General features: G+C 36.3%; 1 protein-coding gene and 1 long non-coding RNA gene across 5 annotated transcripts in view; one reads left to right on the forward strand and one right to left on the reverse strand.

Moving 5' to 3' along the window:
- Positions 1-10,143, reverse strand: part of TFAP2B (transcription factor AP-2 beta) — a 35,951-nt gene extending 25,808 nt beyond the window's left edge. The window contains exons 1-2 of one of the 4 annotated variants that reach the window (XM_066595306.1): positions 9,961-10,143; positions 3,265-3,723 (exon numbers count right to left, since the gene is read on the reverse strand). In XM_066595306.1, coding sequence (XP_066451403.1) covers positions 3,265-3,723; positions 9,961-10,041 — 540 coding nt within the window. In that variant the 5' untranslated portion in view covers positions 10,042-10,143. Of the gene's footprint in view, positions 1-3,264; positions 3,724-5,181; positions 5,522-9,960 lie in introns of those variants that run through there. The other 3 variants (XM_066595325.1, XM_066595316.1, XM_066595335.1) reach the window with 3 other exon arrangements.
- The window catches only part of LOC136620522 (uncharacterized), a 72,355-nt gene continuing 62,655 nt past the window's right edge, over positions 2,572-12,271 (forward strand). Inside the window, exon 1 of the long non-coding RNA XR_010791151.1 lies at positions 2,572-2,718. This is a non-coding gene — a long non-coding RNA (uncharacterized lncRNA). The remainder of the gene's footprint in view (positions 2,719-12,271) is intronic.

Consider the following 12,271-nt stretch of genomic DNA (forward strand, 5'->3'; position numbering starts at 1 on the left):
TGTTCCTTTCTGCATAATTTACAGGCTGGCTTCGGTTTAAATAAATTCCCATTTAAATATAAATAAATCTCCGTCTATTGGAAGCCGATGGAAGGAGGTCGCTTGGTTTTTATCGATTCGATTTGATTCCATTCGATTCTAAGTTGGGCTGTATAATAACTAATGATTGTTTAATGGTTTTCGTATAATGAAAAAGTAGGGGGAGGAGGAGGTGCTTGTAAAATGAGGAATCAGAGGAGTTCGGGAATACTACCATATTATATTATCAGCAATATTATAGGTGCCAGGTTGTTTCTCTACTATGGAACATTTAGATTTAAATTATCTCCAGCCAGTAGTTACTGATTATTATTATTATTATTATTATTATAACTAGCAGTATTAGTGTAATTCTGCTAAATACGATGATGATTATTATTGTTGATGTTGTTTATTCTGTGGTTATTAAAATTAATCCAAAACAGTCAATGCAATCCAGCAAATTAAAATAGTAAAATATTATTGCAGACAAGACACATAATTTAAGGGGGATAATTACTTAATTCACCACTGTACACCACCAATTTGTTTGCGGTGGATTCGACAATTTCGACTGACTAGTTACTTTAACGATTACTGAATCTATCTATCTGTCTATCTATTATTTTCTTTCTTTCCTTCCTTCCTTTCTTCTGGCATGTTTCTTTATAAATATACTTTTTGATCTCATATCTATCTATCTATCTATCTATCTATCTATCTATCTATCTATCTATCTATCTATCTATTTATCCTATCTATCATCATTCACACTTTATATAATTTTTTTCTTTATTTCTTCATGTATTTTTTCTATCTGACATCTATCTATTTATCTTTCTCATATCTATCTATTTAATGTCTATCTATGTTTATAAAGATAGACAAATAGATAGATGTTAGAAAGAGAGATAGAAAAATACACAGAAAGAAAAGAAAAACTGTGTAAAGTGTGAAGGACGATAGATTAGATGGATAGATAGATAGATAGATAGATAGATAGATAGATAGATAGATAGATAGATAGATAGATAGATAATGTTGAGAGTTGTAGTCTCACAATAGGTAGGTTGCTGACCATAGCTACAAGACATAGCATTTCTAGAGTTTTGCATTGTATTGTATATAATTATAGTTTTGGGATAATGCTAAAACTATGTTTTACCCTTTCATCCCATTACCAAGGAATTATATACAGCTCTAATTATCTATAATTAGTTTAAAAAACGCCAATATGTGGGAACCATTGCAGCAGCAGTGGTGACTGGGAAAAAGGGTCAGCTGAAATATGGCCAGTAGTCATGGCTCCAGGGCTGGCCCCTGAAGAGTTAACGGGAAAGTGTTAATATTTACCCCCAGCCCTTGTCATAATCTGGGATCATTGTAATGACCTATGGTAGGGGGTGGGGAGGTTGCCAGGTAGATGACCCCCATCCTCCTCCTCCCCCGTAACATGGAGAAGTTGTTGTAGTTAATGAGAAGAGTCATGTCTGCTGTTGGTATCTAATCACAGCCTCCTGCTGGGTCCTCATGAAGGAGATGTGCCCAGCATGTTGGCACTTAATAGTCACTGAGAGCATCGTAAAGATTTAATTAGGAAAGAAGATGCCACAAACTACTGAGAGTTTTAATTACTACTGTACTACACTACTTTCTATAGGAGGGAGAGAGAGCAGGGAGGTGCAGTGTACTCTGACACTTCACTACTTGTTGTTTTATTCATGGTCACACTGTAATATCTATCTATCTATCTATCTATCTATCTATCTATCTATCTATCTATCTATCTATCTATCTATCTATCTATCTATCTATCTATCTATCTATCTATCTGTCTGACTGTCTATTGTCACATAGCTTTTCCAGAGTCTTAATACTTCTCCCTTGTCCATAACATAACGATACTGATTTTGCAATGGGGGCTTTGGAGCAACCATATTGGTAGTCACACAGCTTTTCTAAGAACGGATAAGCCTAGGAAAAGACGTGTTACCATTTTGACAAGGGAAGCAATAATGACTTTACATTTATTGGGAATGTACTTATTTCAGAATCAAGTCCTGTTTGACTTAAAATTGTGATATTACTTTGTATATGGGTCTGTATTTAATTCTTGCACCCTCCCATACACATACAGCAATCGTTTCTTTAAAGGGTTAATCAATGCGGTGCTGATTGTTATAACACACGTCATGACTGATCGGGGCTGTAAGGCTGTACTGAGAACCCATCTTTAGCTGATCTGTATGTAAACAGATTCCTATGTAATCTATAGGTGATCTTTCATACTTAGGGATGCAGGTGGTTGGGGATTCTGGGTGTTAATGGGGTGCTGAGTGCAAAGGTATCAGAACAAGCTACTATGCTTTTGCTATAAAGGAAAGCTGCGCCCTCTCTCTTTGTAACCTATAGGCGATATCAATGTAATCTGTAAGTGATCTCTGTGTACAATGTTTGTATACACTGGCAGGTCCTTGTGACGTATGATGTATATGATACATTGTAGTCATCAGCCAGGATTATCTTGAGAATGTAACAATGTATCACACAGAGTTCAGTGCAAACATGGAAGGTTGTAATGTCACTTCCCTTGTAAACTAGCTTCTGGCTGAGGCAATAGTCATGATAATAGCGAGGCAGGAGAAGAAGGAAATGTGGAAGAAGAAGGAAAAATCCAACAAAGTACAAGAAATAGAGCAGGTAATCACAATAAATTATGTTTTTATCATAGATTGCAAAACTAGTAGTAATCTAGTGTATAAACGGTTGATTATATGATTTATCTGTCTGAGGGACACCTAGAACTACATAAGTTAACAGGTTGTGGGTGAAGTTAGTGACTCCATTGTAGACGAACGCCTTTCATTACATCATCTATAAACCGTCCAAAGTGCTTTAATATATGATAGGGCAGTGATAGAAAATGCAACAAAGTACTGTATATTACATAAATTAATGTGCCCAATTCTATGGGAAGGCAGAGGATTTCCTATAGGAAGTATCTATCCCTGATTAGAGAAGTAATAACATATAACAGAATGATCACATGAATATGCATATACCTGGATAGCTGCTATGCCAGGTGAGATATGGAAAAATCGACCCCATATAATATCCCTATCCCCAATATTATCTATCTCATATCTATCTATCTATCTATCTATCTATCTATCTATCTATCTATCTATCTATCTATCTATCTATCTATCATGATATGACATGAGGTAATGTAATATAGTTACATACTTGCACATCTTCCATGCCAGGGTGTCCGATACCATGCAAGGACAGACTGTCCCCCATGCCGGAGTCTAGGCCATGATGAGCAGAGTGGAGCAGGACATCTGGCCGCCGGACCGAGTGGTAGTCCCTCCTGGGGTCCAGTCCTGACAGTTGGGGCAGGGAGGCTCTGGGCTGCGGTAAGAGAGATCCAGTGTCCGAGTTGACATCCTGCCTCTGGCGCTGCCCCCATGGGTGCTGCTGTGGCTGATGCAGAGGATTTAAGGAGTAAGGGTCATTGACGTGGGAGTAAGGGTCCTGGCTCTGATGGTAGGGCAGCGGCTGGTAAGGTGGTGGAAAGTAAGGAGGCTGGAAGTCCGAGGAAGGCGTATGTGACAGTGGAGGGGCACTGGAGTAGGGTCCCTGGGAGACTGAGCCCAACTGGGACAGTCGGGAGCTGTGGCTGGGCACGCCGTCATGGCGGTCCTGGAAGGCAAATCCGATAATATTCTCATTCATCAGGGTAATGAAGATCAGATAATTACTGAGAATAATAAATGTCGCAAAAAAAAAAAAGGATAGCAAACGAAATAATAAATAAAACATGCTGTGAACCTAAATCTTGTAAATACATAAAAAATATTGTAACATTAATAACTTCACATAACAAATCTACACGTTCCAATCACAATCAAGTGGATGTGGCCTGTGCAATCAGAGAAATGTGTTTGAGAAACGTATTTCTACTCTGAAACATGTAAATAATTTTCTCCTACTCGAACAAAATAATATTTATTACATGTTTATTTATATACATTAATTATTAATCATCATTGCAACATTTTAAACCATATGCACATACTTTTGTTTGATTTTTTTGACAATTGAAGATATGAAAAGGCGTCAAAAGCTTCAAGAATTTTAGACTAAATAGGGTGGCTTCACACACAGCAATTTTGAAAAACACATTTGCAGTTTTTGCTGCACTTCTTTTGCGGAAAGGCCAGAGGTAGATTAAAAATGGATGAGAACTATAAAGGAAGGACTTCTACTTCACCTTCCTGCTGGATCCACTTCTGGCTTTGGCTCAAAAAACTGCAAGTGCGTGTTTCAAAAAATGTTGTGTGTGAAGCCACCTTAAGGGATAGAATATAAACCAAGTGAAGGGCCCGAAGGACAAAAAGGAGAAAATACTGCAAATTATAATAATCCTTATCAGGAAATCGAAGCAAATTCCACAGGGAAAAAAAGTAAAAAGATTGTGAATATAAATCAGATTTAATTCTCACTAGATTTAGAATTATACAGTAAGAAAAAAATATTTAGGTGATTGTTATGAATAACAATAAAATACTACTACTAATAATTTTCTATTACAGTAAAAATAAAACCCAGCCTAATATATAATATTAAAAAGGAATAATTACCAAAAAATCGCAAATAAAAAACAATAGTAATTTGTCTTAATACATAAAAGTGAAATAACAAAATAATTTTAAAAAATCAAAATAAAAATGAGAGTAATATTCCCAAAAGAGAATAAAGCCCCACTTAAATCCCACAAAAAAAATCACAAAAAACACAATCACAAAAAATCGCCAATTTTTTTTCAATTCTCACAAAATATTTCGAAAAAAAAACCTCTCCTAAAAATAGGAAACAGCATGCAAAGCAAGAACAAATCAGAACTTTAACTTCTCCCAACTGGAAAAGGAGGGGGCGATCGGAAAAATCCATGAAAAAGAAGGTATTTCAAGAAAAAAAAATCAGTCCAAATCGCCAACAGCAATATGTGGAGAAGTTTTTTTTTTCTTGTCTCCAGCTGACTATGGTCCACTCCTAATAATAAGAAGAAAGCCCAGCTGTAGCTTCCAATGATTGCCCTAAATGACTAAAAGCCAAAGGCGTTAAAGGGAGACGAAATAATGGAAGCAATGAACTCACCATAGCTGAATAGGTGTGTACTAACATCTGGACACAATGCTGGAGCCTTCAAGAGTTAAATCAAATCAAATGCTTTACTATAGGATGGAAACCTTACAAGAACACTGCTTGACTTATATCCAAGTCTATCCATCAAATAATGGCCACAAATAGGGAGTGTATGGATGGTCCTCTCTGTGTGTCCTCCTTTAAGCTCCTCTTCTACCCAAGGCTAGAGTGAGACTGCTAGGACGCCCCTTCCCAGCAATGCTCTACACCGCCTCATAAGAATTGATATTCATGACTATTAATATTACAGCTCCTCCATGCAGCTCTCTAGCTCCCCTACTATTGTAAATGACGTTCATTCAGTGGAGAATTACTAGATGTAATCAGACAAGGGGGCTGGCGATAGGAAGTCTTGGCTAAAAGTTTACCAGTGGAAGGATGAACAACTGTCAATTAGAGGAGAGGGAGATTTTTACGCACAGCCCCTACTGGAATATGGAATGAGAGGTGGTGGGAGGTTGGAGGCTACAGAAAAAAAAGATTTCCTTCTCTTTCACTTAATTATACCTTGCTAATAGCCTTCAGTGATTAACACTTGTGCTTTAAGCAAATAAACAAAGGGCTTTTTACAAGAAGGGGGTGTGGGTAGATTTTTGCGCATGGTGGACTAAAGGGAGGGAAAAAATTCTGATGTTCTTGAATTTTGGAATTTTCTTCTTTTCTTGCAAAAAGTGAATTTCTAGTTTCATAAATGGCCACAGGCATTTTTTATACTGTCTTTTGATGTCTTGTGAACTAGCAAAACCAGTCTGCCTGTCATTATTATCTGCTTGTTTTGGAACATATTTCTGCATTTTAACCCATTTCTAGGCTGGGATCAGTTCCTGCTGTTTAGGATGCGCTTGTTTGTTGGGTGCATTTTTCAGCCTAGATAGGATATAAGCAAATTTTATGCCTAATTATTCTTTTCTTAATGTATTATAAGGACTTCAGAGGAAAGGAAGGTGGAGAGTTGCCTCAATTCCCTACATAGCTGATTGACGCAGACTCAAAAGCGCTGCCGACTTTTTCTCTGTCTCTTTGTATAGGACATTAGACTGTGTATAGTAGCATTAAGAATAGGGGTAGTGAGGGATTTTAGTAACAGACTGTGTTATAGAGAAATGCTGTGGTGGTTGGCCGATTTAACTATTTGCAAAATGGTTAAATAAATGGAGAGTAGCAATGCAGCACAGAGAGCAAAGGGATATGGAAAGGGGGCAGAAGGGACACATAGAGAAGGAAAGAGGACCATGAAAGAGAAGGGGTACAGATAGAGAGATAGGATATAAAAGGGGGAACAGAGAACGGCAGATGGAGTAAAAAAAGAGGGGGCAAAGACAGGAGATAGGAAAAAGAAGCACAAACAAAAATGGGAAAAGAGAAAAAGAGGGGACAGAAAGACAGGGGACAAAAAAAGGGGCATATACAGAATGAGAAGGGCAATAAGAAGGATGGTGCATAGGCAAAATGATGGGACAGAAAGAGAGGAAACAGATAGAGACAGAGGGGAAAGGAAGAGAACATGCAAACAAAAATGGGGCAAAGACAGAAAGAGGGATACAAAGAGAGGGGACAAAAAGAGGGGCATGTACAGAAAGAGAATGGGCAGTAAGAAAGATGAGGCACAGCCAGAAAAAGAGAAAGAATAGAAACATGGGAGCAGAAATGGAGAAGACAAAAAGAGGGACACATAGAGAAAGAGGCGGCACAGGAAGATTGGGTATGGAAGGAAAGAAAAGGGGCAAAAAGAAATATGGGGCACATGCAGATGAATAGGACAGAAAGAGGGGGCATAGAGGAAGGAAGATGGAACAGAAAGATGAGACACAGATAGAAAAAGAGGGGACAGGAAGAAGGAGCGCAAACAAAGGGGAGATAAAGAGTGGGGGCGCAAAATGTGGGGTATATACAGCAAGAGAGAGGGGCAGAGGGAAAGAGAAGAGCATGATAAAATATGGGGCACAAACAGACAAAGAATAGGAATAGAAAGATGTGAACACAGAGAAAGGAGATAAAAAGAGGGGGCGCAGACAGAAGTAGAGAGGGGCAGAAGAAAAGAGAAGGGGCAAGAGAAGAAGGATTGGGCACAAGCAGATGGAGAGGACAGTGAAAGAGATGGAACTGAAATATGGCACAAAGAGGGCACGGAAAGAAAGGGGGTACAGAAAGACAGAGAGGGCACAGAGAGAGCAACACAGTTTTGCATCGCGCGTAACTAATTCAGCATATGCCAGATTATGAACAGCGTTCCGGTGCTAATTAGCGTGACTGGCGCTATTGAGAGCAGAAACATCCCCCTTATCTAAGAGCCGGCTGCCTGCAGGGAGTGGGGGCCATCTATCCCCTCCAAACCCGATGCATCCCTATCTGACCGCACTATATATAATAATCGTATAACGTTACACCTCCATGCCGCACTCAACCTGCACAGAATAAATTACCCGCCAGCTCTCACATCTCCACTTCATCTCCTGTTGTATTTCCTGAAGTTCTAAATTCGTCTTTAACCATTAACTAGAGCCAGGACTGAAGGCCATATTGCAGCAGTGACCTCTCCTAACACTCACCCTTCAGGGTCTCACCTCCCCAAATCATCCATCCACCCCCATCCCTCACTTACACTCCTCCATTGTTATTAAGGATAAACACCCCAAGTACCAGATCTCCAGGGTAAAGACCCGTCCCAAGTGAGCAGAAAGGGGTTCCTGCTGAACTGTACTGCATCTTTATAACAGCAGAAGGACAACATAGAATTGTACTATAGTTGGTAACTTATGTGCGACTTTTTGCTACATCTAAGGAAACTCAGAATTTTTGTACTTTTTGGTAATTTTTAAATGACAGTTAAAGTGGAATTCGTAAAGAAAGCAACCAGATCTAATTGTCAGAGTACATAATTATATAATAACTGTATATAGGATATTATACATAACATAACACGGAAGCATAAAGGAAAAGCTTTAAAAAAAAGGACAATGTAGAAAAAGTGTGTAAAAGAATGTGTTGACATTGTACACAATATAAACCTTATGAGTAATGTGTTTAAAGATTTTGTAGAAAGTGCATGACATAAATCTATAGACAATGTATAATATATAGCTCTTGGAGGAAAAATGTATAAAAAGGAATAAAAAAAATGTATTACAAATATATAGACAGTGGGTAATAAATACATCATATAGGGGAAGTGTACAATAAAAGGCATAGGAACTATATAACATGTATAGACAGTATATACTATATAGATCTCGTAGGGAAAATGTATGATAGAAGGTATAAAAGTGCATGAAATATAATCTGTAGACAGTATATAAAATATAGGTCTTGTAAGGGAAGTATACAATACAAGACAGAAAGTTTATTACATATAATCTACAATGTAGACAGTGCACAGTATAATAAATGCACAATGTATACAAATATGATGTGTAGGCTTATATAATATATAGATAATGTATAGAAAATGTATAACAATGTATAGACTTATCTTCTGTATAGACATTGGATAATCTGTAGACAGTATATAATATATATCTTGTAGGGCAAATGTATAATACATGTATAAAAGAATGTACTGAAATTGTACACTATATAAACCTTGTGAGTAATGTACATAAAACAATATGTATCTATAATCTATAATACAATATATAGATCTTGCATGGAAAATGTTTAATACAAGGTGTATGTAAAAAGTGTACTAGATATAAACTATAGACTGTGCATAAGATATAGATCTTGCTGTGAAAATGTATGCTACAAGGCAAACAAGTATACTAGATATAAAATATAGACTGTATATAATATGGAGATCTGGTAGAGGAAGTGTGTAATGCAAGGTATAAAAAGTGTGTTACATATAACATACAGACAGCTCATAGTATAATACACAGTGTAAACAATGTATGGAAATGTAATGGTATGGCTGTATAGAATATATAGACAATGTATGGAAAGTGTATAGCAGATAATGTATACACTGTATCGTACATAGACATTGGATAATCTGTAGACAGTGTATAATATATAGGTTTATGCATGAAAATGTACAGAAAAAATAGATATAAAATACATCTACAGATCTAAAAAAAAATAAGCAAACTATTTAAACTAGATAAAGCAAAAAAGGGCGTGATATAAACCTAATGTATAAAAATGTTCAATAGACAATATACAGCCTGTGTGTAATATATGGTAAGGAGAATGTCTGGATACGCTCAGTGTAAAGAAGATGAATAGAAGCTACACAAACTATATAATGAGCAGAAAAAGTGACATGAATACACACTGTATGGGAAATGATTACACAGACAAGATATGCACACTATATAATATGGGTGTGTTAAATACCATGTACGGTCAATATATATAACACACTAGATAGAGATGATAAGGCACACAACGTGGAGAAACTTAATGCCAGTTATTATTTAATCTATTTAAGGAAGGTATGTACTATATGGAAAGTCATATGTATAAATATATTGACAAAGTATGGTCATTGTAGAGTATACTGACAACACATGGAAAGTTTATAATAAAGACAATGTAGAGATATAATGTAATATAAAGTATAGAAAGTATAAGTAAAATCAGTGATACAGAGGATGTATGGGTCTATGGTATAGGCAATGTATGGAAAGTGGACAATGCATGTACGGTGTGTATGGATAGTATATAGAGAGTCTCCTGGATAAAGTCGGTATATAACAGGATGGGAATAAAGCAGTGAAACAAGGTATCCTTTACCTCATAGATATCTTCATACTTGACATTTTCCACCAGTTTCCAGAGCATTGTGGCTGAGTGTTCAGTGTGTGGTGAGCGCATTCATGTGAGGAGCAGATGTCTGCAGTCTCACTCACTCCCTGTCTGTAATGATCCACATACAACTGAAAGTGGGGGGAACCCACTCCACAGAATACAGCAACCTCTCACTATCTGGGGCTGGGAACAAAAGGCTGAGCTAGCAGGACACGGCTCATATGCCCCTACCCCTCATCCATCATATGCATTTACTATACTCTTATGTATATGTGAGTGATGCCAGACAGAGGGGGGTACAGGGCCAGGGGTAGGAAGTATGCCAGGGGTACAGCATTGTAGTGGAGTAGTAAGTCAGCTGTACAGGATTTACAGGAATATAGATATTTCTGTCTATAGATGTTATTTGTATGTAACTATACGAGTCGTATTTGCAATGTAATCAATTATAAACGCATATCTATCTAATTATCTATCTATCTATCTATCTATCTATCTATCTATCTATCTATCTATCTATCTATCATCAATGAAATTACCCAACAGCCTTTCTTTCTTTTTCTTTCTTTCTTTCTTTCTTTCTTTCTTTCTTTCTTTCTTTCTTTCTTTCTTTCTTTCTTTCTTTCTTTCTTTCTTTCTTTCTTTCTCCACTGACGTTATCTGTTTAGGAATATCCATCTATCCACCTACCTACCCTAACTAATATATATATATATACACACACAAAACATAGTCTGTTTAAATCTCTATTAACTACTTGGTTACATACAGTTATCTATTCTCTTCTTTCTTTCTTTCCTTCCTTCTTTCTTTCTTTCTTATTTCTGAACGGTATGTATTTCCTATCTATGTATCTGTCAGTATATCATCTCTTATTTGTTGATGGTATTATCTAACTACATCTATCTGTCATCAATATATCTCATATCTATCTATCTCATATCTATCTATCTATCTCATATCTATCTATCTATCTATCTATCTATCTATCTCATATCTATCTATCTATCTATCTATCTATCTATCTATCTATCTATCTGTCTATCTATCTCATATCTATCTATCTATCTATCTATCTATCTAATCTATCTATCTATCTATCTATCTATCTCATATCTATCTATCTATCTCATATCTGTCTATCTATCTATCTATCTATCTCATATCTGTCTATCTTTCTACCTACTACTTTCGTTTTTTTTTCACCTATTAACCTATTGATAATAAAATAAAGCTAACAACTGAAATAATAGGATATGAACAGAACAAATAAACATACAATACAGTAGAATTATGATATGAAACCCAAACTACAAATTCTATATCTCTAGCAACTAAATAACTATTCCAGATGATTCTTTTAATTCCGTTTTAATAATTCTGCTGTTATCGCCCACAAATAATAAGTGCAATTATAACTTTTCTATCTAATTCATCTATAGAAATACAATTGGTAGAGGTGATGATTGTTACATGCAGAATAAGCGGAGAGTGGGTATCACGGGAGTAAATACCAGGCTCAGGGATATTGCCCTTCTAAGGAGCAGAGAGGGAGAAATTTGGGGTAGTCATAGTCCCCACATCTCCTGCTATAATACCCCAGCCAACCTGGTCAGGCACACCTTCTCTCAACTGAGGGATGAGTCTACCTGTCCCCTGCCCCTCCCCACTCATTATCACTGTATGATGATGCAAAATATAGTAAGTACAGGGTTTTATTATGAATGAAGAAAGAAAGAGAGGAAGAAGGGAAGAAAGAGAAGAGAAAAAAAAGGGAAAGAAGGAAGGAAAAGATCGATAGACAAATAGGATAAAGTTGGACAAAGTCATTTCTAGATAAAATAGCAGAAGCATACCTAAATAGACAGCCAGCTATCTATGTAGATATAATGTATACGCATGCATAGATAGAATGGATAGATAGATAAATAGATAGATAGGAGATAGATAGATAGATAGATAGATAGATAGATATGAGATAGATAGATAGTTAGATGAGATAGATAGATAGATAGATAGTTAGATGAGATAGATAGATAGATAGGAGATAGATAGATAGATAGATAGATAGATATGAGATAGATAGATAGATAGATAGATAGATAGATAGATAGAATGGATAGATAGATAAATAGATAGATATGAGATAGATAGTTAGATATGAGATAGATAGATAGATATGAAGATCAATAGCTGTGAGAAAGAAAGAAAGAAAGAAAAAAAAGAAAAAGAAAAAAAAGAGAAAAAGAAAGATAGATAGAATCGATAATAGAGAGAGGGAGGATAGAAAGAAGGA

Source organism: Eleutherodactylus coqui, chromosome 1 (assembly GCF_035609145.1).
Source record: "Eleutherodactylus coqui strain aEleCoq1 chromosome 1, aEleCoq1.hap1, whole genome shotgun sequence".
NCBI classification, from domain to species: domain Eukaryota; kingdom Metazoa; phylum Chordata; class Amphibia; order Anura; family Eleutherodactylidae; genus Eleutherodactylus; species Eleutherodactylus coqui.